The sequence below is a fragment of the Desmodus rotundus genome, chromosome 5 (assembly GCF_022682495.2).
Source record: "Desmodus rotundus isolate HL8 chromosome 5, HLdesRot8A.1, whole genome shotgun sequence".
In the NCBI taxonomy this organism is placed as follows: Eukaryota; Metazoa; Chordata; class Mammalia; order Chiroptera; family Phyllostomidae; genus Desmodus; species Desmodus rotundus.
The window spans coordinates 49,207,987-49,230,229 of record NC_071391.1 but is presented as its reverse complement, the minus strand read 5'-3'; the positions used below and the strand labels follow the sequence as shown (position 1 = coordinate 49,230,229).

At 59.3% G+C, this 22,243-nt stretch overlaps 1 protein-coding gene across 9 annotated transcripts; it reads left to right on the top strand.

Annotated features, from left to right (window-relative positions):
* Positions 1–1,044: 1,044 nt before the first annotated feature.
* Positions 1,045–21,602, top strand: WNT11 (Wnt family member 11). Of its 9 annotated transcripts, none has more exons than XM_053925381.2 (6): positions 1,045–1,266; positions 5,042–5,222; positions 11,812–12,047; positions 13,602–13,879; positions 16,564–16,856; positions 20,776–21,602. In XM_053925381.2, exons 2-6 carry the CDS (start codon positions 5,140–5,142, stop codon positions 20,948–20,950), a joined length of 1,065 nt encoding a protein of 354 aa, XP_053781356.1. In that variant the 5' UTR covers positions 1,045–1,266; positions 5,042–5,139; the 3' UTR covers positions 20,951–21,602. The 9 variants fall into 9 exon arrangements, with proteins under 9 accessions (XP_053781356.1, XP_053781354.1, XP_053781359.1 ...); XM_053925379.2 differs by having other exon boundaries at positions 1,046–1,353; XM_053925384.2 differs by lacking the exon at positions 1,045–1,266 and adding an exon at positions 1,406–1,459.
* Positions 21,603–22,243: the final 641 nt, after the last annotated feature.

Below are 22,243 nucleotides of genomic sequence, written 5' to 3'. Positions count from 1 at the left end.
AAGTGGGCTCTGTGGACCCGGCCGTTTTTGCTGTGCGTGGAGGTTCCCCGTTTGGGCAGCCTGCGGGTGCTGCTTCATGGGCAGCTGTAAAGAATGGGGCAAAGAGTGCCAGGAGGTTTGGGGGAACTGAGACAAGTCTCTCTCCACCAAGTGTATGTTTATCTTCTCCTAATAAATCAGACCATCCTTGGGATGGAGGTCCCTGTGGTGTGGGGCAGATGGAAGCCATGGAAACCTCTGTACCTGACCCAGCAAAAGGGGGAGGGACGCAATCCTCAGCCCTGAAGGCCAAGGTGGGGATTAGGGGGATGGGCACTCACCCAACCCTTCCCAGGGAAGTTGCCCCAGAAACACAGTGCCAGGCCAGGTATCCGTCACACAGGAAACAGCTTTGTAGTTTCCTTTAGCTTCTGAAATCAGTCTTCTGCTGGTGGTCCACTGGGGACCGGGGACAAGGTGCTCGGAAGGCCTCCCCAGCCGTCATCCCAGAGGCTCAGGCATCTACCTCCTCGGTGCCTAAGGTTCACAGGGAGCTTCCCAGCGCAGAGCTCTTGCGCCTGCTCTCTCCCTTTTCCAGAACTGGGTGAGAACTGGCCCCAGGGAGGACTGACTGGAACACCAATGCAGCCCCGCACCTATAGTAACCGAACTGCAGGATTTGAACACCTCGTGATGTCCACCGCGCTGCAGATGAGACCTAAGTGGACCTTCCCTCTGAGCTTCCTCCTCTCAAACCAGACGGACTGAGGTTCTTTGCCCCGTTTGCTGAGAGGTTTAGGAACCTGCGTTACCTGGGTCTCGCGCGCCGCGGGCACGCAGTAGGCTCGCAGTAGGCACGCCTGGTAAACACCAGCCACGGTTAGCAAGCCCCCTCTTCGTAACTGAACAGGGTGCGAAGTCCTCTGCGGCGCTGGCGCCACGGGTCAGCGGCACCCGAGGGGACCCGCCTCCGGCGAGCGCGGCCAGAGCCGCCCGGTGGGGTCTCCGCGCCCTGAGTGGGCGGATCAAAGCGCCTGCCCGCGCCTTATAAAGCAGTTCGGGCGCCCGCGCCGGAGACCGTGCCTGGCCAGGGGGAGAGCTGGGGCGTGCGGGCGAGCGCAGGCTCTGGGAGCGGAAAAAAGTCCAGGGCAGCCTGAGTCCGAGTCACAGTCTCCGCGGGACCTGAGCCGGCCGCTACTCGCCAGGATCCCGCCCGGCGAGCACCCTTTTCCTGCGGCTTTGCCAAGAGGGCACCCTCACCGCCTGCCCAGCCAGGAGAGCGCTCAGGTCCGCGGGGGGCCGTTCTCGCCGCTCCCTGGCCGGCCGGAGCAGCCGGCCACTCGGGGCGCGACCGGCCGACGGGCGCCCCGGGAGGTGAGCAGGGACTGGGCAGCGAGCGGGGACTCTGCGGGGACCAGCTGGGGCGTGAGGCGCTGGAGTCCGAGGGGACGGCGCGACCCCGTTGGGCTCCCACTCCCTGGTAAGAAAACCGAGCGGTCCTCCGCACCTCTCCTCCGCGGCACCCCGAGGCATTCCCCTTGTGGAGGGCAGCCCCGGGGGTCGGGGGCGCGGGCTGTCCGTGCGGAGTGATGGAGGTGGCCTGTGCGGTTCCTGCGGCCCGCGCGAGCCTTCCGGGTCCTGGTTCCCCCCACTCGACCCGACCCCCTCCCGCCCAGGCGGCCGCGGATGAGGTCATGCCCGAGCCACCCCGGGGGTGGGGGACTTGGATCTCGCGCAGAGGGTGTGTGGCAGGGCCGGAGAGAGCGGCAGAAGGCGGAGAACCAAGGCAGCTCCGACCGAACTGGGGGTACGGGTGAACGCCTCGCTTTGAGACCCGGTCCCAGAAGCCGCGGGGACGGGGCAGAACCGGGTTTGTTTACAGACCTGAGCTCCAGGCTGGGGGTGGGGAGGAGGCAAGTCCCGTCCCGGCCGCGAGGCAGGTCTGGCTGAGTTCGCGCACGAGCCCCACACTTCCCACCTCCCGGCTCCTCGGCGCCCAGGGCCGGGCTCGGAGGCGTAGTCTGAGGCCCCCCGAATCCCCCCACCCCACCCTTCCCACTTCCAAAAACAAACACCGTTTCGCGGGTACCGCGGCGCATCGTCTGCAGCGCAGCCGACCCGCTTCTCGGTTCTCTAGCGGCTCTCGGCCCGGCCTCGCTACGCATCGCAGGTAACCTTGAAGCGCGGCTCGGTGTCCTCGGCTCGCGGGGTCCGCTCTGAGAGCCGCGCAGCCCAAGGCTTCGGCCCGGCCGGCGCCGCCCCGACGCGCTGCCCGGACACCCTACCCTGGAGCCCGCGTGGGGGAGGCTCGGCGCGTCCTCGCCAGCTTGGCCCAAAGGGGCGGCCACCCGAGAAACGGGGTTTCCAGCGACTTCCAGAGCCCAAACTTAGAGCCACCTGTAACCTCACTAAGCTTTTGAAGCGGGGGTGCGGCTGCGGCTCTCTCGGCGCGGGCAGTCCCGTCTCTTCCCCAGGCAACCAGGGTACCCTGGACCTTACCCCCAGTGGGGAGAGTCCAAAGACACTGCGCTCAGACGCGGGCCCGCTACCGCCTGAACCCACGGGAGGCTCGGCGCCAGGCCCGAAGCAAGGGGTCGGGTAGTGGGGGGCTGCCTGCGGCAAGTGGATGTCTTGCAGGACAACCAGAACGGAGAGGGCACTTACACGGCACCTCACCCCGTCCCCAGGCAGGGACCCTGGGGCGCAGGAAGAGCAGGGAACTGGCCCAGCGTCCTGCCGCGCCGGAGGCAGCCGCCTATCCCACCTTGAACCCCCACTTAGCGCCCTCTGGCGGGCCGGGGGCTCCGGGAGGCGAGTTCGCCCTGACCTGCCGCGCGCAGGCCGAGAGGGCGACCCAGAGGCCCGCGCGGCCGTCCTGGACGCTCACACGGGACAGGAATAACCCGTCAGCACCCAGAGGCCCAGTCCAGGCACTGCCTCTCCCAGCGACGTGCTGGGGAGGCGGAGGGAGAAGCCCGAGAACACCACGGCGGCTCGGAAAGCGCCGGAGTAGCTGGAGGTCTGGGTCCCCTTGTGCTGTGTGACCCGCGCAAGTGGGGCTGGACACTTCTTCCCCGCTGTGAGTCTTCGCTCTCCTCCCTCCGCGTGCAGCCCCTTCCCTCTGCCCACCCAGGAATGCTGGGCGCCGGGTGTGTGTGGGGGGTGGGTACAGAGGGGAAGCCCACACTTGGGAAGGGTGGGGGTGCAGAGAGACGGTGACTGGAGGTTTGGTCCTTTCCGTTCCCTCGCATATCCAGCGGGCACTTTTCTCGTTCTCAGCGGTAAACTTTCAAGGCCAGTGCGACAAAGGGCTGGAATACAGGCTGCGTGGGAGGAGGGGGCTCAATTTCGCTGAGACCCCCAGCCTTGGCTCTTGTTTGTAGCCAGCTCCTCTGTGTTAGGCACCTAGCGAGAGGCTCTGCGAAGGAGGAAGTAAATTTAATTCAGGGTTTTCTCCCTGCCTTCTCCTGGATTATGGCGGGAGGCTCCGGAAAACTGCGAGGTTTCAAATCTGTGTGCGTGTTTAAGGCACACACTACGCAGGTATACCGAGCAGTGGACACCTAGGCAGAGGCGAGCGCACAGACCAGCAGTCCCGCAAACCGCTGGGAGGCTGGAGAGGCCTCAGGAGATGCGCCGCGAAGGCCAGTCCCTTGTTTTTAGAGAGAGGGAAACTGAGGCTGGGGTGGTGCAGGGCTTGTCCAAGCTCCCACAATTAAGTGAGCGCGCTCCCTCACTGCTCAAGCTCTCCCGCTAAGGCAAGAGCCTCCTTTTTCCAACTCCCCAAACCCTTCAGAAAGGAATCCCTTTGTCTCTGCTCCTCCCCAGGGGAAAGTGGCTGGGACTGTGAATGCATCCAAGAGAACGCCAGGTGTTGGTAAATTGGGAGAAACTGGGAAGGGAGTTAATGGGGCGAGAATAAAGAGAAAAAAGAAAAAGAGAGCCAGAGAAAGCGGTTCTGCAGCCTGCGGGCCGCAGTAGAGGCTGCTCTGCGGCCCCAGGACGCCGCCTGGTGGCGGGAGGCGGCGTCGCGCCGTCCTGGTGCGCTTCCCTGCTTAGCCAAAGCCAGGCTGCCTGGCCTGGGCTCTGGCCCGGACACCACCTGACCCTCCGAAGGGGAACGGCCAGAGAGGGCCTAGGAGACCCGGCATCCTGAACAGCTCTCGCTGTAAAAAGACCTTTGCCATCCCATTTCTCATCCTCCCCTTTGCAGACTGAGAAACGGATGCCCAGAGCAAGCCTCCCTGTTCTTGTGTTCTCGTATCTGTGATCTCACCGGCCACCCGAGTAGACCTGGGAGTAGAACACCAGGCGTGGACACACGCTCACTGGCCGACCAACCCATGTCGTGTCTCTGGGCATTCGTCTTCTCACCCGTGCGACGGGGGCGGCGGGAGCGCCTGCCTCCCAGGGTTGCTGGAAGGAGCAAACGCGAGCCTGTTCAGGTGGACGAACGTTGTCGTATTGTGTCCCCAGCACACAGAGAGGGTCAGCGGAGGCCCAGTGGGGAAGGAAAACCACCAGGGTCATACTATAATAATGACTATGGCGGAGATAAGAACCCAGTTTCCGGACCTGAATGGCTCCTTCTTGGCCCGACCGTGCTCGCCCCCTCCTTTCCGTCCCTCCCCATCTCCAAGTGTCTCCCCCCCCCCCCCGCCCCCGCTTTGCCCTCTGCTCAGTGTCTTTCAGCCTCCTTCTCTGAGCCTCTCTCCTTCTTGCTGTCTCCCTGCCCCTCTCTACCGAGTCCCCTCTCTGGTGTCTCTGGCTCTGCCCTACCCTGCCTTGCCTGCCCGCAGCCCGGGTCCCAGCCCGAGTGGCACAAAGAAGCGGCCGTGTGCCGAGTTAGGTGGACACGCCCTCGGCACCTAATTCGAGCCAGACTCTGGCCGAATCCGGGTCTGTGCGGGGCGGGAGGTGACGCCCGCCTTGCGCTCGACCTCCCCCGACTGGGACCCCCCCTCGCTTTGTAATTTGAATAAAACGTCTCCCCTCCGCCTCCTCTGCGGCCCCAGCCCTGAGCGCCGCCTTAACCGGCCGCCTCTGCTCTCCCCGACTGCAGGCAGCCAGCGTGAGGACGGGCTGTGGTGGCCCCGTGTGCGTTGCAACTTCGGCACGGCTCCTCCAGGGTGCGACCCCGGGCACGCCCGCCGCGCGACGATGAGGGCGCGGCCGCAGGTTTGCGAGGCGCTGCTCTTCGCCCTGGCGCTCCAGACCGGCGTGTGCTATGGCATCAAGTGGCTGTAAGTAGGGACCTCGCGTCCACGCAGATGGGCTCCGGGGTAGGCGGCTAGGGGTGGAGGGGAGTGGTAAGGGGCAGACCCGGGAACAGAATTTGACTTGGGGTCATGGGCAAGTCACTCTTCTTAAGCCTCCTTTTCCTTCTCTGCAAAATATTGTCCATACCTCCCCGAGGGTTATGAAGTAGGAGCAGGGCAGGGCGTAGAGGGCCACGGAATTACCCTGTCCTGGGCAGCTGAGGATCGGCAAGACCTCCCCAGGGGCAGATGAAGACAGCGTGAGCACCATCAAGAAGGTCTGCACCCTGCACACAGGGCCTTCCCGATGCTGTGTTTCCTTGTGCGACTCCAGACCCCAGCTGGAGGTCCTCAAACAGTCCTGGCCCCCCACCTGAGTGTCATGGGGGAAGTGTCACACAGCCTCCGGAAGCCTCAGAGTCTTCCTCTGTCAAAGGAGAGTAAGCATCTGTACCTCACTCAGATGAGATGAGAAATGGTTCTTGAAAGAGCCTCATGAACTGTCAGATGCTGTGCACATGTGAAGGGTAGTCCTTTAGATAGAAATGATTAATGGAGGGGTGGGCGGGGGAGAGAGGTGCCCTTCCATCAAGCAGAGGGGAGCGCCTGCTCTGAGCAGCACTATGGGCCCTGCAGGGGTGGAGGGAGGAGGCAAACCCAGCCCCTTCCTGGAGGAGCTGCCCTCTGGGCTGGAAAAGATAAGCCCAGGCTGTAAATAACTGCAAGGACCTTGGAGAGAGCTGGGTGATGTCGTGGGGGCCCAGAGCCGGGGGGAGGCCACCTGGTGGGAGGCACACTTGAGACCCTGGAGAGATTTTTCAGGGGCGGGGACCCTAGGCTGGCCCTGGGGAGGCTCTGGGAGTGTGGCAGGTAGGGACAGTGGGAAGGACAGCATTTAGAGTAGAGGGAGTCCCTGAGTGGAAAGTCCAGGACAGGACAACATGACACAGTCTGGAGTTGGGGTGGGGGTGGGGGTGGGGAGCAGTACAGATAAGGCAGGCAGGGACAGATTGTGGGGACTGGGCAGGGGCTTGAAGAAGGTTCATGGATTAGCTGGGAGACAGGATGATAGTGGCCAGGCCACCACCAAATAGTCCTTTTTTTTTTTTTTTTTTAGAGTTTTATTTATTTTTTGGAGAGAAGGGAAGGAGAAAGACAGGGAGAGAAATATCAGTGTGTAAGAGAAACATCCATCCGCTGCCCCAGGCATGTGCCTCAGCTGGGAATTGAACCAGTAACCTCTTAGTTCACAGGCTGGCGTCCAACTCACTCAGCCATACCGGCCAGGACCAGCAAGCAGTCTTGAGGTCACTGGTCCAACCCCTTTTGAAGCTGAGTTGTCAATTATTTGGCAATTCAAGAGGGAAACCCCAACTTCCTGCATTTCTCGTTTGCAAGAAGCCTGTGCTCAGCAGCCTTCTGGCCACTCCTGACTAGTTTTATAAGAAATCATCAACCTTCCTTCTACTGCCAGTACCTGGCGGCACTGTCCCAGCATGTGGGAACCTCTGATCGGGGAGTCCAAGCCCTTCTCACCCACCACCACCATTTTACAGAGGCATAAACTGAGGCCCAGAGAGGGAAAGCATTTACTAAGGAGCAAAGCAGCGACAGGCTTAACTGAGCTGGCCCTACAGCGCCGTGAGGGACACAGCTATCATTCCCCTGCTACAGGGGGACCGCTAAGACTCTGAGAAGCGTGTGACTTGCACAGCGCCCAGGCTAGCATGTGGCTGGGGAGAGCCTAGAATATGTAGCTAGCTAAATCCGACATCCATGCTGTTCCCACCGCATAGCTCAGGCTGCCACAAAAATCGGTACAACTCAGTGTCTGCCTTAAAGGACCTCTTAACCTCCTGGGGAGGTGACATGTAAAAAAAAAAAAAGCTGAAGTGGACTTTGGGCTGCATCCTCAGAGAGGGAGTGTGGAAGCCCAGAGGAGGTGCAGTTGTCCAACCTAGGGTAGAACTTTGGGCTGGGCTTTGAAGGCTAGGTAGGACTTTGATGGTCAAGGATAGAATGCAAAGCAGGCACCCGCGAGGTGGGAGGAGCAGCCAGGGCAAAAGCGTAGAGGCAGGACTGTGTAGGTGGGGAAACAGAGAAGGACTTATAGGATCCTACTAGTAAATCCCAGACACTGTCCCAAGAGCTTTAGTCGAGAGGTAGGTGATATTCTTATCACTACCCTTTTACAAATGAGGAAGTGAAGGTACAGGGAGGTAAAGTAACTGATCCAAGGTCACACAGCTAGTTAGTAGTGGCTGTGGGATCAGAACCCAAGCAGACAGTCTCCATGAAGCCAAACCTCTTGATAGTGATTAAACTCTTGCTGGAGCTGAAAATAGAGGGGGAAGCAGGAGGAGTGGAATTTAAGAATAACAACCATAGGCCCTGGCCGGTAGCTCAGCTGGTTAGAGTGTCGTCCAAACACGCCAAGGTTGCGGGTTTGATCCCTGGTCAGGGCATGTACAAGACTCAACTAACAAATACATAAGTGAGTAAGTAGAACAATAAATCAATGTTTTCCTCTCACTCTCTCAATATAAAAACTGAATAACAATCATGTGTGTGCACACATGTGTGTGTGTGGGTACACAGTTGACCCTCAAACAACATGAGTTGGAACAGCACAGGCCCACGTATCCGTGGGTTTTTTTCAGTAAATCCCTGTACTGTTTCCTGCCTGTGGCTGCGAGTTCGCGGCGTGGAGGGCCGACTGTACGCATTGACCTGCACAATTTTATGCAGGGGACTCGAGCATCTGCGGATTGGGGTATCCACAGGGCTCCTGGAACCAGTCCTCCATGGATACTGAGGGACAACTCAAGTTTTGGGCGAGTCAAAAGTGACATGCAGATTTCTGACTGCATTTGCAGGGGTCGGCCTCCCAACCCCCCCGGGGTGTTCAAGGGTCGCCTGCATGTGACCTTGCTGCAAGCCAGGCACTGTCTCAGCGCCCCGTGCGTGGGTGTGGCTTCCTTTGAATCCCGCATCAAACCGAGGAGGAATGGAGCCGCAGGGGTCTCTGACTGGCAGACTGTCACAGCAGAGGCGGGTAGGCTGTGGCTCTGTGGCCTGTAGGTCGCAGGCAGCCACTGGGCAGTTGGGAACAAGGAAGTGTTCAGTGAGGAGAGGAGGCTGGGGACTCATCCACGAAGGCTCAGCTGTCCGGGGCAGGGGGGCTGCCCTGGGTGGGGGGCTTGTGTTTTGGAAAGTAAGCTAAAGATGGAAGGGCCATTTGACACAGGAACCGAAACCAGGTGTGTCCGAGGGACCTGGAGTGCTCGCCTGTTGGGCACCTGAGACAGACTGGCTTCCCTGACTGGAGGGAGGGTAAGGGAGAGGGGCGGAGCCTGGCAGCTTATGGAAGCAGCTGACAAGAAATAACTTGGGGGGCCCCTCTACGACCTCACCTCCCACCCAAGTCAGCTGCGGGGATATTCTCAGACCAGCAAGTGTGGGGGAGCCCAGGTGGGCCGTCTGCCCCCTTCTCTCCTGCCCTGGGCAGGGGGAAGGGAGGCCAGTTCCAGCCTCCTGTGAACTCCTGCGGCTATCAGTGAGGGAAAGGCCCAGGGTGCCTGGGGAGGGCCCACAAAGGCCACCCGCCTTGCCTGGGCAGCCTCAGGCCTGCAGCTCACTCAGGGGCTGGGCCTCTCATGGCGGAGTCCCAGGAGTCTCCAGAAGGGACAGAGCTTCTGCAGAGTAGGTAGAAGGAGCACTAGACCAGAGCTGGGAGACTGGGTCCCAACCAAAGCTCTGCCAGTTCACGTCAAGAGCCAAGCCTCGGGCCAGCCAGTCGTCACTCAGCCTCTCTGAGTGCCAGTTTCATCTCTGATGTGGGAGTGAAAGAGCCCCAGCCTGGCAGATGGGTGGCCTGGGTTCTAGCCTGGCTCGGCCGCTGATTGGCTGTGTACAGGTCTGGGCAAGCCCTGACGTTTTCTGGACTTCGGTGTCTCTACTTACACAATGGGATGGGGACAAGTTGGGTGAGCCGCTGAGCTGGGACTGAAACTGCCCGCTAGACTTTCTCAGGAGAACCGCCAACCTCCCAATGAAGAGAGCTCAGCCTCCCAGCAGCACCCTTGGCACAGGCCTTGCCTGTGAACTCTCCGTTCCCTCCTGTCCTCTCTTCCACCCTCTCTCCCATGCCCCCACCCCCAGACAAACCAAAATGTTTTCAATTAGGGGTCTGCTGCAGTGAGGCACGCGGTGGAGATGTCCAGACGGGTAACTCCCCCGCCTCCCTCCCTAATCCTTGATTACCTCCCCAAGGGGGACTTAGTTAGATACAGTCATTACCACTAATTACCAGATGACCGAATCTCCCTCCTCAGGAGTGGAATCTGCTGCCTCCCACCTCCTGATCTCCTGGTCTGCACGCTCCCATGGGGGTCCTCCCCCCACTTCCACCAGCCCTCTCTGTCCCAGCCACTCTCTCCAGCAGCTCCTGGCCTCCATCCTGTGCCCACCAGGGGCCCCCTATTTTTCCACCACCCACCTGGGCAGTCTGAGCCTTGTATTGGAGCGTCCTCACTGTGGTGTCCCTCAGGGCACCTTCTCTCACCACTGGCTGCCGAGGCAGATGCTTGATGACTTCAGAGGTGAATAGGCCGAGACCGAGTGGCCCAGGGTCCCCAGGCACTGGGAGCACAGAGCACACCTCCCTGGGAGCCACAGCCCCGGGCATTCAGGAATTGCCTGGACTGAGCAACCCAGGAAAGGCTGGGCTCATGGTACCCCACTTCTTGGCCTGAGCAGGGACGCAGGGAGAAGACCTGGGAGGGAGGCAGCCCACAAAGCTTGAGCGCCCACTGCGTGCTGGGTACCATACGGGGCTTTCCAGGTGTATCTCACGTAATCTCACCCGCTGTGGAACAGAAACCTGACTCAGAGGGGAAAGAAGAAAGCTGGGTGAGGGAGGGGCAGAGCAGCTCGGGACGCTGAGTGTGCACAGCCCCCAGCCTGGCAGAAAGGGGGGACCGGAAAGGGGGTCGGGGGGACAGGTCTGCAGAAGGATGGTGTCAGGAGAAGCCAAGCACACGGGCCCCGAGTGTCCTCAGTGTCCTGCTCTGTACAGGGGCGACAGTGCTCTCATCCGGCCCCTCCTCTAGGTGTTGTGAGATGGGAGATGGCAGGACATGAGAAGCTGTGCTGACTGGGGCTGCGCCTGTGGACAGCGCCCGCTTGCTCGGTGTGGTGGGGCGGTCACAGCGAAGGGAGTGGCTCTGCCTCTGGGTGCTCACACCTCTCCCAGCACGGGCAGCGGGAGTTCAGACCACAGGTTCCCCAGGTGCGCCAGCTTGGGCGGGCCTCAGCGGCTCAGGGAGGAACGGATGGTTCAGTTGCAATCGAGAAACCTGCCTGAGGTCTGCTCTGTGTGCTGGAGGCAGGCATTCCCCTGCTCATGGTTGGGGAGGTGGGGATGTCCCTCTAGAGTCTCTGCGGGGGTGCTGAGGGCAGGGGGCTAGTCCACATGAAACCCTTTACGGATGGGGGTCCATCTAGCCTGCACTGAGAGGAGGTGTTGCCTGAGGCAGTCTGTTCCTCAGAGAAGGCTTGGGAGAAAGGCAGATCCAGCGTGGACCCACGGTCCCTGGGTCTTGGAGTCCCAGTGCCACGGCCAGGATCTGGGAAGCCCTTAGGCCCCTGGCACCACCAGGGCTCAGAGAGCCCCCTCGACCAGCATTGCCCCAAGGTGGAAGAGGTCACTCTGTGCCCAGCAGACGGGCGTTAAACAAACCCAAGGCTGTCGCTTTGCTGCAGCGTCTCTCCGGGACATAGTATGTCAGGTTTCCAAAACGTGCTTGGCCACCGGTCCCCTTTTTCAGAGGGTCTCACTGGACTGGAACCCATTCTGGGAAATATATTTACAGGTACAGACACTGAGGCCCTGAGAGACAGTGATTTATCCAAGGTCTCACAGCAAGTTAACGGCTAAGTCCGTTTTATCACAAAATGGGGGGGGTCTTGAACCCTTTAATAACAACCCCTTGCCTGCATGCAGGACTTTCTAGCCTAGTAGTGAGTTTAGTGATTGAATGAAGCGATGGTGGGAAATTCCTAACTCCCGTTCTGCACCTAGTAAACATCTGATTACTAATACATATTATGGTGATTATTATAAAAAATCTGGCCCTTAGCACAGTGTCTGGAGCATACTGGGTGCTCGGTGTTGAGTGCGTGTTCAGTAAGGAAGAGTAATGTGAGCACTGTGAGCTCACATCACTACATAGCGATGTGAGCACTGAATAAAGGCAGTGGCTGTGAGTTCCTTTCACGCTGTAAAGTTATTGGGAGTGGAATTATGATAAAACTTAGGTAGGATGGAGGTCACGACCCTATGTTATGAATGAGAGCCTGAGGCCCAGGAAGGGACAGTGATGTACCCAAGGTCACAGTGGACTGGGAGGAGGAGCCATATTTCTGCCGGGGGTGGTGCTTTGCCTCTTGGTTTCCTGGCTGCTTCTACCAAAGGCTCCTGAGAGAGGCTGGGGCCAGTAGGATGGGTGGAGGCAACGTGGCCCCTCACACCTTGTCTTTCCTTTCATTGTTGTTGCCTTTTGGCGGTGCACAGGGCGCTGTCCAAGACTCCAGCCGCCCTGGCGCTGAACCAGACACAGCACTGCAAGCAGCTGGAGGGCCTGGTGTCCGCGCAGGTGCAGCTGTGCCGCAGCAACCTGGAGCTCATGCACACCATCGTGCACGCTGCCCGCGAGGTCATGAAGGCCTGCCGCAGGGCCTTCGCCGACATGCGCTGGAACTGTTCTTCCATCGAGCTGGCCCCCAACTACCTGCTTGACCTGGAGAGAGGTAGGGAGCCAGCAGGGGCTGCTAGGGCCTGCGGAATGCTTGCGGGTGGGGATGGGTGAATTCAGGCATAAGTATATGTGTTTAGATAGGTGGGTGAAGTCACGGGTGGATGGATGGATGAACATGTGACGGGTGGGTGAGTGAATGGACGGGTGATGGACGGATACACAGAAGGGTAGAGGCGTGGATGGATGGGTGGGTGGGCGAATTCATCCCGGGTCCGGGTGCTCAGGCATGAATTGGTGAGTGAATAAACATGGGGGGAGTGAATAGAGCTGTGTGGGGGAGCCCGAGCAGCAGCACAAAGGCACGCACACTCTGAAGCATGAGCGAGGCTGGAATGATCCCAGGGCAGCTCTTGGGGGGGGGGGACGATGGAACCCACCCTGGGGCAGACTGGTGTTCACAGATGATTCCAGACCAGTCGCTGCAAGATGAACAAAATGACGTGCGGACTAAAGAACATCTGTGCAGGAGACTTCCTGGAGGAGGTCTGGGGTGGATTTGGGGATGCTGGGTTCAACAGAGAGGCTTTTGATCGGCAGAAATGCCCTAATGGGCCTAATCTGTGCTCTGCACGGCAACAGCCAGCGTTTGTACAAAGCTTCCTTCCTTCCCGAATTGGCTGAACTCTAGAGCCAGCCTGGGAGGCAGGCGTTCTCACCGCCATCCTACAGTTAAGGAGACTGAGGCTCGAGAAGAGGAAGTGACTCTCTAGTAAAGAGATGGATCCAGGGCTCAGACCCAAGGCCAAGACACCCCACCACTGAGGCACAGTGGGCTCCATGGCTGGGGCTGCAGTAACAAAACCGCAAACGAGGGGGTAGGGCTGGTTCAAACAGCAGAAAAGTGCTGCCTCCCAGTGCTGGAGGCTGGGAGTCTGAGACGGGGCGAAGGCGGGGCTGCGCTCTGTCTCAGCGAGCTGGGGGTGGATCTTCCTGGCCTCCTCTTAGGTTCAGGCAGTGGTGGCTGAGGGTCCTCATCATTCCTGGGCTGGGAGCTGCGTCGCCCCAATCTCCGTCACTTGGCCTTCTCCCTATATGTGTCTCTGACCCCCAAGCCCCCCTCCCTTTAAGGGTACCAGGCATTGGATGAGGGCTCGCCTTGACCATTTTAGCTCCATTACACCTGCAAAGGCCCTATTTCTAAATAAGGTCTCATTCACAGGTATGAAGGGTCAGGAGTCGAGCAGGTCTTTTGGGGGACACTTTCCAACCCACAGCAGGCTCTCCACACACTCACCTTGCCCTTCAGGTCATGAACTCGTGGCGGAGCTCAGGGACTGTGCCTTCATTTCTCTACACCAGCCCCTGGCACTGAGTGCAGAGCAGGCAGGGGAAGTACAGGGTCGTGAGTGGGTGGGGGTGAGGGTGTGCCTGTGGGTGGGGCCTGCAGGCCTGTGTGTGTGTGTGTATGTGTGTGTGCAAGTCAGCTAGTGTATTTGTGGGAGAATGTGAGGGAGACCTATTCCTGGGCCCAGGAGGAGGCCCTCAGGCCTGGGCTGGGTGCTAGCCCCAGGCCACCCCCCGGGGGCTGACCCACACCTTCCCACAGGGACCCGGGAGTCCGCCTTCGTGTATGCGCTGTCGGCAGCCGCCATCAGCCACGCCATCGCCCGGGCCTGCACCTCCGGTGACCTGCCTGGCTGCTCCTGCGGCCCCGTCCCAGGTGAGCCACCCGGGCCCGGGAACCGCTGGGGAGGATGTGCGGACAACCTCAGCTACGGGCTCCTCATGGGGGCCAAGTTTTCCGATGCTCCTATGAAGGTGAAAAAAACAGGATCCCAAGCCAATAAACTGATGCGTCTACACAACAGTGAAGTGGGGAGACAGGTAACCACCCACCCCACCCACCCCAGATGGTCGCGCTTGTGCCAATCTGCCAAAAAAGGCTACCCAGTGTGCCCCAATGGAGGGGGTGGCGGGGGGGGGCGCCCTGATACACCCACTCTGATGTGCCCCTGGCCTCTCCCAGCTCTTCCCTCTCCAGCTGCCTGGGGCTTGCCTGGCTCCTCCTCCTCCAGGGGGTCCACTGGGATTTGGGGCAGAGAATGTGGGCAGAGAAGAAGGAGCACTGAGCTGGGACTCGAGCTCTGTGTGCAAGTCTCTGGCCTCGGTGGTTCCCATTGTCAGTGCAGGGCTTGGTGCTGAGTCCCTGTTGGCCGTGTTCCTCAGGCCCTTCCTCTGGGGCTCTGGGCCAAAGCTGGGTGTGGGAGGAGATGCAGAGGGGGCTCTGGGGCACCCCAGCCTTAGCCTAAGGCATCCTCTCCTGGGACCCAACGGGGACTCCCTCCTGGCTCCAAAGCCCACCCTAACCTCCCAAACACAGTTTTCCCTAACATCTGTTATCAATTTTTCCTTAATTCCTCACCTCATTCCACAAAAGAATGGGTGAGTGAATGAATAGACCTTTTATTTTTTGACAATTAAAAAACAACTTCCCACCAATCTGTACGCCAGGCACTGTGTTGGGTGCCTGGCGAGTTTTCTCTCCTGTGGACCACAAACCACCTGTGAGGAGGTACTGCTGTCTCTTCTTACAGATGGAGGACGGGGGCCCAGAGGGGCGGGTGTTGGCCGCAGGGGGCATCTCATGGCCTCCTCCCTGCAGCCCTGTGCAAGGCCCCATTCACAGAGGCACCGAGTGAGGCACAAAGAGCTGAGGTGGCCCAGCCAAGGACACAGGGCGCAATGGAGCCCAGGTCTGTGGGACTCCGAGTCCAGAGGTTTCTGTGTCCTTCCTCTCTCACTGGTCTCCCTTGTGTAAGGGACATTTGGGGAAACTGAGGCCAAGTCACACTGTGGGGCTGTAGCAGAGCCTGGGCAGAGACCCAGGACTCCAGCCTCCTAACCCTGGGGGGGCCAGTCCCCCATCCTTGGAAACTTAGCAGGAGCCCTTTACCCAGGCCCCAGTCCAAGAAGGCAGCCCCGCTCCCACCCACGGTGGGGCCGAAACCTCCTCCAGGGGCAGAGCCATGACCTCCCGCCTCACGGTCCAAACAAGGTTCTCAGTGCAGGGCATGCCGGACTTATCCCTGGGGCCCTGATGCCCAGAGCCAGCCTCTCTGGTCCCCCTCCCCTAAGCCGGGGGCCTGTGAGGGGTAAATGGCATTTCAGTCACAGTGTGCTCATTGCTGGCAACGGCAGAGCTGAGGAGCTGGACACAGTTTACCTTTCCTCCATGATTCAGAAGCACCGCCCCCGCTTGGAGAGGCTGAATGCACCCTGCAGTGGTGTTCGCTTCATTCCTGAGCTCTCCACAGGCCTCGCTGAGCCAACTCCAGATTCCACACCCCAACGGGCTCTGTCATTCCCCGCTTCCTGCACCCGTGAGGGGGAAGAAGCCCCGGGACCTTGGCCTGTACCCTCACTAACTCACTGAGGGATTTTGGGCAAGTCCCTGCCCTCTCTGTGCCTCAGTTTCTTCATCTTTTTGGTGCAATGGGTAGGCCCAGGGGACCCATAAGTCTTGCGGCTGTCTGCCCAGGGCAGGCAGGGGCTGTCCCGGGCACGTGGAGCCGAGTCCTGTGTGCAGAGATGTAGGGGTGGACAGGCAGAACTGGAAGAACTAATTCACCCCTCTCAGGCACACATGGGGAAACTGAGGCCCGGGGAAGGTGGTGGGGCAGAATTACTTCTGAAGCCAGGGCCAGAGTCTCCCTGAGCCCCAACGCCCCAGGCCTCTTCCCTCTACCAAATTATTCCTTAGACTGACTTTTCAAAACCAATATGGATTTAAATTTTATAGTTCACAAAACCCTTTCATAAATGTCATTTCATTGAGTTCTCACGACTATACAAGGTGCCGATTATGCGCTGACTCCGCACCTCCGAAGAGAGGCAGAGGCGCTGAGTGGTGCTGCTGGGGCAGGGGTGCTGGCAGTGGGGGACAGGTCAGCCAGGCCAGGGAGGGAGGGGCCACCTCCTGCCTCTTCCCTCTCTCCCTCCCTCCTTCCTCAGCCCTTTCTCCCACCTCTCCTCCTTCTCCTCCTCCCAGACTTTTCCCCGGCAAAGACTTAGTGAACCCCAGTTTTTTGTGTGAGAGAAAAAGCACAGACCAATTGAAAGCCACAGCTTTTGGGATCACTCTCAGACCTGGGTTCAAATCCCAGCTTCAAGGTTTCCTGGCTGTGCAACCTCACGCCTGACACGAGCCTTCATTTCCTCTTTGCACACTGGGGGAAGTAACAAGACCCCCGTGAAGGGCTGGGCGGTGATCAAGCCACGCCGTGTGCTGGAGCACTGGGCGGGCCGTGGGCGTGTGAGCGGCACCTGTTAGGCTGCCGGTGCCGATCCCTTCCTGCACCTCCCAGCCGACCCCAGTGTGGAGGAGGAGCTGAGAACCAGCAACACCCCTAGCTTTCCAGCAAAAAGCCCTGTCACTCGAGGTCCAGAGCAGTCAACGACTCCCTGAGAGCACCCAGCACGGGGGTGCAGGAGGAGCGGGGCGCAGAGTCCCAAGGCAGGCCAGGGAGGGGGCCCTGGCCACCCAGCCCGACGCCGTCCCCTGTCCGCAGGCTTTGCGCGCCTCTCTGGAAATGAAGTGTAAGTGCCACGGGGTATCTGGCTCCTGCTCCATCCGCACCTGCTGGAAGGGGCTACAGGAGCTTCGGGATGTGGCCAGTGACCTGAAGACCCGCTATCTGTCGGCCACCAAGGTGGTACACCGACCCATGGGCACCCGCAAGCACTTGGTGCCCAAGGACTTGGACATCCGGCCTGTGAAGGACTCGGAGCTTGTCTATCTGCAGAGCTCGCCTGACTTCTGCATGAAGAACGAGAAGGTGGGCTCCCATGGGACACAAGACAGGTAAGGGCCTGCCGCCGCCCTGGCAGGAAGGGGCCAGCTACATTGCTCGTGCCCCATCCCAGCTCAGGGCCAGGCACAGAGTCAGGCCTCAGCTGTCATTTGGGGAATGGAGTCCGTGCCCAGTTGAGGTGGCCCCAGGAATAGTGAGCAGAGGTGCCAGGATTCAGGGGATCCCTGGCAGAGCTTCTGGGAGTGGCTGTTGCGCACCTCACCAAAGCAGGGGCCCCTGGGGGATGGAGGTTGGTGAGAAGCCCCCACCTTCCTTCTAGTTGGGAGACACACGGGAAGAGACACAGACAGGGACTAGCCTCAGTAAATGTTTGCCAGATGAATACGTGAAAGATAAACGTCCTACAACTCGCCCACTGGACCAAAGGGCCGGTGGGGACAGTGGCCGGCCCACGGCGACACAGGCAGTCTGCACAGAGTGGAGCCAGAACTAGGGCAACCACTTCTCAGAGGCACAGCAGGAGAGCGAGGTCTGCCTGTGTTCTTTGCGGAGACAGTGGCCCCTGTTCCACCACATGTGTGCACCCACCCCCTGGTCCCCACTTTCAGAGCCAGGGCTGGGGTCCCTATAACTGGCCCCATCCTGGCTGCTAAAGCTGGCTCAGGACAGGAGAGAGGAAGGGAGCCAGTGATGACTGCAGACCTACTGTGTGCCAGCTGGGGCTAGTGGGGAGCAGCACTGCCCAGTCATAGTTCTGAAGGAAGCCAGTCCTGAGAAGTTACGATAGAGACAGTTCCACAATCATGTTCATCTGGGAAATTTTCTGGCGACTCACAAGGCACGAGAACATATTAAAGGCTCCGAGGAATCCCACAGTAAAGGGTCTGTCTAAGCTGTGCTTCCCAGAGGTGTTTGGCTGTGGAACTCTTTTATTAAGGAGCCCCTAATAGCATTCCACAAAATGAGTGTTCTGCGGGGTTAAAAGAATATTGAACCAGAGTGAGGGTGTCTGAGAATGTGTTTGGCACATAGTTGGTGCCCGGCCAGCATTTGCTTCCTCCGCAGCCCACGTTCCTGTCTCCAGGAGAGGGGGGCTGGTTTGGGGGGCTCTGTCTTCACAGGCCAGGGCAGCAGGCCCTGTGAGGAGGCCTGGGTTTCCATCTGGAGGCCAGATTGAGGGGGTCGGGCTGAGTGAAGATGGAACTGGGTTAGGCCAGGCAGACAAGAAGGAGTGAGGGTGGGTCTGACGAGGATGGGGGGTGGGGGGAGAGGATTCTAGAACCTAGAGGGGCTAAGTGAAGCCCATCAAGGGCTCTTTGCTCCAGAGCAAAGAGAGGGTCTCCCTGGATCCATGGGGGGCTGTGTGTGCGTGTTGGGAAAGGACACTTTGCACCCCCACTGCACAGTTTCCTAGCTTTGGAGCTCGGGCAAATCCCTTTGCTTATCTGAGGCTCCGCCTCCTCTTCTGAGCAATAACTGCGATAGCCCACACCTGGGGGAGGTGGCGAGCAAGCTCTCATTGCATGTAAGGAGCAGCTCCTCTGTGCTAGGCAGTGTCACTCTCGTGGGAAGGGCTCACCAGTGGCAGTCTCCCCTCCCCTCTTCCCACCCCCCAGGCTTCCAGGCCTCTCCTTTCCCAGCTCCTCCAACTATACCCCTAGGATTTGCCCCCAAACTACTGATGGGGTGGCCCATCCCACAGCAAAAGCTGCCTCCCTCGCTTTCTCAGAATGCGCCCCCCAACCCAGGCTTCCTGCCATGCTCAGCTCTCAGCCACTCTTTTGGGAGCGGGCCTTTGCAGACGACTGTATGGGTCAGCGTTTTCTGCAGTAACACGCAGCCTTACTCTCTCAGTAGCTTCCAGCCACAGGCACAGCCCTCGCTCATGACATGGGGCTCTGACAAGTGCCGGGGAGGTGGAGAGACGTTCAGTGTTCAGACTGTGATGGAGGGAAGTCCAGGGGGTGAGGGGAGCCCAGAGGGGCCCTGACCCAGTCTGGGCATCAGGAAGGCTTCCTGGAGGAGGGAAAATGGAAGCTTTGCTAGGCTAGGACATTTGGGGGTGCAGGGGGTTGGATGTAAATGAGCCTTTTTAACTGTCAAAGGCATGTGTGCACAGAGGCTGGCCCCCTCGCTGGGGAAGACACCCTCCTCAAGCCCACCCTGATGAACTGAGGCATCTGCGGCAGTCGGTATTCCAAACTCCAGCCCTCTGGTCGTGTTTCTTCCAGAGGCCCCTGCACCCCAAAAGCTGCCCTCTCATGGCCTGTGCCTCCTGTTCCCTGGGAGCCAGGAGTCCCGGGAGTCTTCCCTGGGGCCGCAACCCTTCCTCTAGGCCCCTCTGCCCTGCATTCCCCCTCCCAGTCACCACCTCAAGCTCTGTCTGGCTCCGAGGTTGGAGGCCAGGATTTCAGAATCTGCCTGTCAGGTTCCCAGAATAAAAATGGAACTCTGCCCCCTCCCACCACCCTTTCCTTCAGCATAAGGCTGAGGGGCACCGATGGTGTTGAGTGATGAAACAAAGCCCAGAAAGGTTAAATGACTTGCCTTAAGTCACACAGCCAGTAGGGGCAGAGCTGGGGTTCAAACCCAGGTCTGTCCGGCTCTGGGGCATGTGTTCTTCCTGCTGTTCCCTCCTGCTTCCTGCCTGGCACTGTTTGCAGCCCCCCATGTAGATCACTGCCACCTCCTGACTCTCCCCCACAGCTGCTCCCCTCCTTCCTACCCCATGGTCCCTCCCCAGCTCAGGGCTTGGCCTCTCTCACTCAGCTGCTGCCTGCCTCCTCCCCGGCCTCCCTGCCTCCCTCCCATCCCCTTCCATCTGTTCTCTCACCCCCGTTAGATTAGGGCGGGTCAGGGCTGTTGGTTCTCTGTGCACCCAACACCCTCTCTTCTCCGTCTTAGACTCCTGCTCTTCTTTCACCAGAGGGCCTGGGCGGCTCTGCCTCAGGTGGCCATCCTGAGCTCTCGCTGACCCCAGGCTCCCCCTGTGTGACCTTGGGCAAGTCCCCTCCCCATGCTGTGCCTTGGTTTCCCCCATCAGAAAATATGAGGGTTGGATTGGTCATCTCTAGGGCTTGTACATCTCGGACATTCTGGGACTCCTCAGTCCACAGGGCTGTGGGGACCCAGCTATGTCCCATGGTGACATTCCTGTTCCCACTAGAGGGACAGCCACCCTGCACAGGTGTCCCTTCATCCGACAGCAGAACTGGTGGCAACAGGATATGTGGGTTTTCCAGGACCTTCCGTGTCTTCCTCTCCCACACGCGTGGTTCAGGAACAAACACAGGCCTGGACTCTCCTGGGGAAACATGGCCCGGACTTAGTTTCAGGAGCCCTGAGCTCAGTCCCAGCTTTCCCACAGACTCCTGTGAGGCCTGCACAGGCCTCTGTCCTTCATTCACGGGGCCTGGTTCCCCCTGTAACATGGGCATAATAATTCCACCAACCCAAGGACCCTGCATGCCTCCAGTAAGATGAAATAGTGGAGAAAAGTACCTGGCGCGTGGGGACGAGAGGGCATCAAACCCACGCTCCCTGGAACCCGTGCTCCAGGCCCCCACTTCGCGTCATATCCGGCGCCGTGCTGTTTCAGAATTCAGCCTGGGATTCTAAACGTAAGAGCAATCTTTACATTCATTACAATATAATGCAAGCTTAAATACGAAGGTAAGAGGATTAGAGTGATTTGAGGCTCCTTCAGGTATTTAGAAGTGGAAGAAATAGGAAAAAAGACACCTCCACGAAATAAAACACCCCCATCATTTGGATAAATGCCTCTTAGAAATAGAAGGCAAAGTGAGAAGTAGCCTTAGGGAAGAGGGTTACTTAAAATCCCCCGAGACCGAGACCCCTTCCACAGGGGACTAAGTCTTCAGCTGCTGGGTGGGAGGCCGCGGGCCGCCACGCTGGGCCGTGGGGCTGGAGGTGGTGGGAGTGCTCACCAACCACCCCTCCCCCCCCCAGGCAATGCAACAAGACATCCCAGGGCAGCGACAGCTGCGACCTCATGTGCTGTGGACGCGGCTACAACCCCTACACAGACCGCGTGGTCGAGCGGTGCCACTGCAAGTACCACTGGTGCTGCTACGTCACCTGCCGCAGGTGTGAGCGCACGGTGGAGCGCTACGTCTGCAAGTGAGGCCTGCCCCGCCCCCGTGGGGCTCCCGGGGACCCTCAGAGGCCTGCCAAGGCCCGCCAAGGGGCCTGGAGACACCCCGTGGATTTTTGCTTGTGAATTCCAGATGCCAGGCACTGGAGGCGGTTTATGCTTCCACTTGGAAGCCACCAGGAACAGAAGGAGGGCCGGAACATCAAAGGAAACCAACAAGATTAAAAATAACCTGGCAGCCTGAGGCCCTGCAGTGCCCACTTGCTGCCTTCCAGGCTGGTCTGAGAAGCCAGGGGCGTGGCTTTGGCAAGACTGGTGTGGACTTGACCTTTCACAGCCAGATCACCAGCCTCCCGGGAAGGAAGGGGGGTCTGCCTGCCCTCATCAGAGTGCTCTGCGGGTCCAGCCCTCGGGACCCCCAGCCCCCCAGGGTCAAGCCTGCTGGGCCCACCACATGGAACCACTAGCTCGGGATGTAAATGTTTTTTTTGTTTTGTCTTCTTTTTTCTTCTGGGATGTGGGAGCTACAGAAATATTTATAAAACATAGCTTTTCCTTTGGGGTGGCTTGCCTCAATTCCTCTTTATATATTTTATATATATAAATATATATATATATAATGATCTATATTTTAAACAAGCTTTTTACACAGCTGTATGAAATAAATGCTGAAAGAACCTCAGCCCTCCCCTGCAGTCTCTGGCCTCCTCAAGAGAGTTCAGAAGATCCTGGCGCTGGCGTGGGGGGCTCTCCGGTTTCCAAGCAAGGCGGCTTCTCATTGATGTTCCTCCCCACCCCACCCCACCCGGCTCTGGCCCTCTGGCCCTAGTCTCCCTGTAAGATCTCTTGGTCAAGGGCAAGGACAGAGGTCTTGAAACATAAACCCAGCTGGCAGATTCTTCATTCCTCAGGGACACACACGCAGACGCGCACAGCTCGGCCGTGTCATCGGGCCTGCTAAGCTAGCTTCAAGGGAAAACGCAACCCAGGGGACGCTGGGGACGCAGACTCGGGTTCCCGCTAAGCCTGCGGTTTTTCTGTGTGACTGCGGGGAAGGCTTTTCACCTCCTGGGGCCTCAGTTTCCCCATTTGTAAAATGTGGTGGTGGAGAGTAACGTTGGTGGGTGGGAAAGGCTGGCGGTGGTGGGTGTGGAGAGAGCGGGGGGGGGGGGGGTCCCTGTGGGCATCCACCAGGACTTGTTCTCTTCATGGCTGCGGGGTGCGAGGGCCAGGAGGGTGGAGAAGGACAGCAGGGGTTTGGCCGAGCAGGGGGGCGAATGCTGAGATGGGGTGGAGAGAGGACTGGGTTCGGAGCTGGAACCT